This window comes from Etheostoma cragini, chromosome 16, assembly GCF_013103735.1.
Source record: "Etheostoma cragini isolate CJK2018 chromosome 16, CSU_Ecrag_1.0, whole genome shotgun sequence".
NCBI lineage: Eukaryota > Metazoa > Chordata > Actinopteri > Perciformes > Percidae > Etheostoma > Etheostoma cragini.
Genome location: NC_048422.1, coordinates 13,633,613 through 13,637,616, shown reverse-complemented (window position 1 = coordinate 13,637,616; position 4,004 = coordinate 13,633,613). Strand labels below are relative to the sequence as shown.

Here is a 4,004-nt window from a genome sequence, read left to right as displayed (position 1 = left end):
TCCTGCATCAATGCGCCTGTTGATCAGAAAAGACCACTAGACTGCTAATGACACGCTTCACTGATCAGACCAGGAGAAAAATAAAACTCAGCTCCCACCTTCGTTCCTACTTAAGCAGGAAGTCCGCTCTGATCTTCAGTCTACCTCAGATACGACACCTGTCTGGAGTCTTCGGGATCCCACCATGGTTTGGTCTGCTGCTCTCCTCATGATTTTGATTTCATACGTTTATTCAGGTGAAGGTCCTGCTGGAGTCTCAGATGACAGAGAATATATTTATAATACTGCAATTTCTAAATTCAACCTTATTTAACAAAAGAAGAAACATTATGCTTGCCAATATTTTTGCTATTTTTATATTCCAGAGGACTACTGTTACGGTGAGCCTCGTTGTGGTAAGTAATTAACTACTTTTTATTATTTCAAAACCCACATACTCTTATTAAAATGTGAACTGTACTCATAGTATATTAGCACGCTGTCCCCACTAGTTGGTGAATAATTTACTGGCAATAGGGAGACATTATTCACCTGAAATAGACCGTGATTATAAACAAACTTCTGTTTCTATCATTCTCTTTGTAGCTGTTCTAAGTAACCCACTTCAAATGAAGTTCTTCTGGCAATAGTTGCATATGTATTTGAGTTGTGAGTATATTTTCAACTCCCAGATTGGATGTTTTAAATATTTTTTTGAGGCCTCAAGAGGTTAAATTGTCCAGTATTGAAAAAGACAAAAACTCCCCATAAACCACAATGCCCAATTAGTAGCTGTTCCCTAGCTTTTGAACGTATCATGCAATCTTCCTAGTTGACAAAACATAGAAGAAGACTCAGAAAAATGTTACATTTGAACATCTGTGTAATTTCATGACAATTGGGCAATGTAAAGAAGGCATGTGATGATTGAAAGCTCTGGAAAAGCTACTAATCTGACCATGCGGTAAGATTGTTTTGTCAATTTCCAAGATCAAGAATTAGCTCTGTCTTAATCTTTAACGTAACAAAAGGTAATTTGATAACAACTGGGAAAACTCCATCTGCTGTGGAAGGTGGTGTAAATTGATCAAAAGCTCCAGAACAGCTGCACAATGGACCTTGTTGTGTTGTTGTTTGGTCAACATCTTGTGCTGTTTCTGAGGTCAAGAATGAACTCTAACCTTCAACATTTTTCTTCTTTCCTGTCCCAATATTCATCTAGAGGTTAATCTTGGAGACCACTAATGTAGATAACACTTCTTCTGTTCCGTCTTACACCAGTGTCTATGGTTCTTATGTTATTTCTTCGCCATCCTCAGATCCTTATGCATGGGGAGACATGTTCCCGTCTTGTCACCCTTTACTTGAAGAGCATCACTCTCCCATCAATCTGGACCACAAGATGACCAGAAACAAGTCTCTGAGGTCTTTACATCTGGAGGGCTTTGATGTGATCCAACCGGGCCACTGGGTGCTTAAAAACGACGGACACTCAGGTGAATACACCACACATTCTGTCACGACCTTGTGTATTATTGTGTTGGTGATGACACCTTTCTGCTTGTTCTCAGTCGTGCTGCAGGTTGGTGGTGGCATGTCAGTGAGCGGTGGAGGTCTTCCAGATGTGTACCACACTATCCAGCTGCACTTCCACTGGGGAGGCCCGGCCACCAACGGATCAGAGCACACGGTGGACAGACGCAGATACCCGATGGAGGTACAGTATGGTCAGTAGACAAGCTCTACACTGTCGCCAAGCAACTGTTGCAGCAGGCTGGTGCAGTGCAGCCTCCCCTCAATGTCTTTGCTTTCCTTTTTCATTCACTTCTAGATGCACATAGTCAACATGAAGTCCATCCATCCAAATCTGACAGAGGCCTTGGATGATCCAACAGGACTTGCTGTTCTTGGATTCTTCATTGATGTCAGTTTAAATACATTTGTTCTATAAATTACAAATACAAAGCATACAAATACATCCTGATTTTATACTTTATTGCAGGTTGTTTACGCAGACCATGTGCACTTTGGACTCCTATCGCAAAAGCTGTCCTCCGTCGCTTATAAAGGTCAGAGGACACTCATAGAAGATTCACTCCCGCCTGTTGTTTGTGTTGTTTGTAACTCTTTTCTCACCACTGCTGTGCCACCTCTTTCAAGGCCAAACTACTAAAATCAAGCCATTCCCGCTGATGAACCTTCTGCCAAAGCATAACATGAGTCAGTATTACCGGTATTACGGCAGCCTCACCACCCCTCCGTGTTCTCAAGCGGTTGTATGGACTCTGTATGAAGTCCCCATCTACATCTCATGGTCCCAAGTAGGTCTCATAAGTCTTTCTCTGAAATAAGCCCCATATTAATGGTTACCCGAGTGCTGTAAATCATTTCTAAAAACGATATTATAAAAATCATGTATCCTTCTCTTCAGCTGGCTCAGTTTACCTCACAGATCTTTTCTACAGAGGAGGATGCAGAGCAGGTGACACCTCTGCAGAACAACTTCAGACACATCCACCCTACCTTTAGTCGCACTGTCTATGTGTCCAACGATGCCAAACTCCTCACAGGGACGGCCAGTCGTCCCCTCAGCTCAGCTGTGTCACTACATCTGCTTCAAATCATCTTGCTGGGAAGCTTCATTTCTGGACTTTAACGCAGTGTTAAGTCCAAATCATGAAACACTGCATCAATAAACAAAGATGTATTTATCCGAAAATGACATTTAGATGATGTCCAACAAAGAAAAAATACATGAAACAAACTGAAGAAAAGTCATGAAAACTGTTGAGTTGTTACTTAACGTTTGATGATTGTGACCTGCTTTCTGCAGGATTAGTTAAGCTTAAAGATGTGATCAAATAAATGCATCATTAATAACAGTTTAAAATAATGTGAATTTAGCAATGAAATGTGTTTTGTGATGGCAGCCATGTGTGCATTTGTGACTGTAAAGGTACAGTCCTTATACTGTAGGACTATATATTGTCTTTTCATTTGGCTTTGTGTCAGACATTGTAGCTCCACAAACATGTGGACAAATGTTAGTGATAGTCCAAATTGACAGCATTCATTTAGGGGATTGATGCAAGATTTCCCTTATTTTAGCTGGATGTCCCTCACCTTCTGCTTTGTTTGAGTAGGAACAGAAACTCTATGAGTCGATTTTTGAGTACTATGGTTAACTGCTCCTCTGACCTCTGCAGGGTAAATCCAGACAGCTAGCTAGGCTATCTGTTCATTCTGAGTCTTCTGTTGCACGACCTTTTACTGTAAGTATATTATTAATATATACAGTAAATGTACACAACTTAAACACCTTTTGAACGAGCACATGTTCCCCCAAAACAAGTTCCTTCTAGAGGCAATTTTGAAGAGGCACCTTGATTGCATCCAGCGCTAAGCTAGGACAAAGAAATGCCAATAAATCAGAGGACGTTTTTTACCCTGTCGCAGAATGCTGTGTGTCTAGAATGTGAGAATGATAATAGTAAAAGAAAAAAGATACATTTAGTTTAAGGGAAAAGTTGGAAACAGGCTAAAAGCATCTAGTGCTATGCTAGCTCTGTGAGTGAGGCTGTGCTTGAACTAAATGCCATCTAAGCTTGCTAACATGTTCACAATGACAATGCTAACATGCTGATGTTTAAATTTGTTTAAAGGGATAGTTTGATTTTTTTGTTAATTTGGGTTGTATTTGGTAGCCTACTTAGCTATAGTGTCAGTGAATTACCAGACTATGCACTCATAGAACACCACTTTAACAAGTTAGGTTCAACGTCTTAGTTTAGCATGTTAGCCTACACCTGAGGGTGACACGAATGTCATTTTTTTCCCGCAAGTATTTGATCATAAATCAAAGTATGGGACATGAAAATATTGACCTGATGATGGCACTTGATGGAAAGTTTAAATATTTAAATAAAAAACAAATGTAAACCTCGGTGGCGCTTGCATGACTAAAAAGAAAGAAGAAGGCAAATACGTGTTAAAATGTTAATCATGAAGTTTTAGTAGATTTTGTC

At 40.0% G+C, this 4,004-nt stretch overlaps 1 protein-coding gene across 2 annotated transcripts in view; it reads left to right on the top strand.

Annotated features, from left to right (window-relative positions):
- car15 (carbonic anhydrase 15) overlaps positions 1 to 2,730 on the top strand; it is a 3,775-nt gene extending 1,045 nt beyond the window's left edge. Inside the window, exons 1-8 of one of the 2 annotated variants that reach the window (XM_034895944.1) lie at positions 1 to 236; positions 366 to 395; positions 1,299 to 1,475; positions 1,551 to 1,696; positions 1,811 to 1,903; positions 1,982 to 2,048; positions 2,140 to 2,300; positions 2,411 to 2,652. The exon at positions 1 to 236 is cut by the window's left edge and continues 1,045 nt beyond it. In XM_034895944.1, coding sequence (XP_034751835.1) covers positions 185 to 236; positions 366 to 395; positions 1,299 to 1,475; positions 1,551 to 1,696; positions 1,811 to 1,903; positions 1,982 to 2,048; positions 2,140 to 2,300; positions 2,411 to 2,635 — 951 coding nt within the window. In that variant the 5' untranslated portion in view covers positions 1 to 184 and the 3' untranslated portion in view covers positions 2,636 to 2,652. Of the gene's footprint in view, positions 237 to 365; positions 396 to 1,298; positions 1,697 to 1,810; positions 1,904 to 1,981; positions 2,049 to 2,139; positions 2,301 to 2,410 lie in introns of both variants that reach the window. The other variant, XM_034895943.1, reaches the window with a different exon arrangement.
- The last annotated feature ends 1,274 nt before the right edge of the window (positions 2,731 to 4,004 follow it).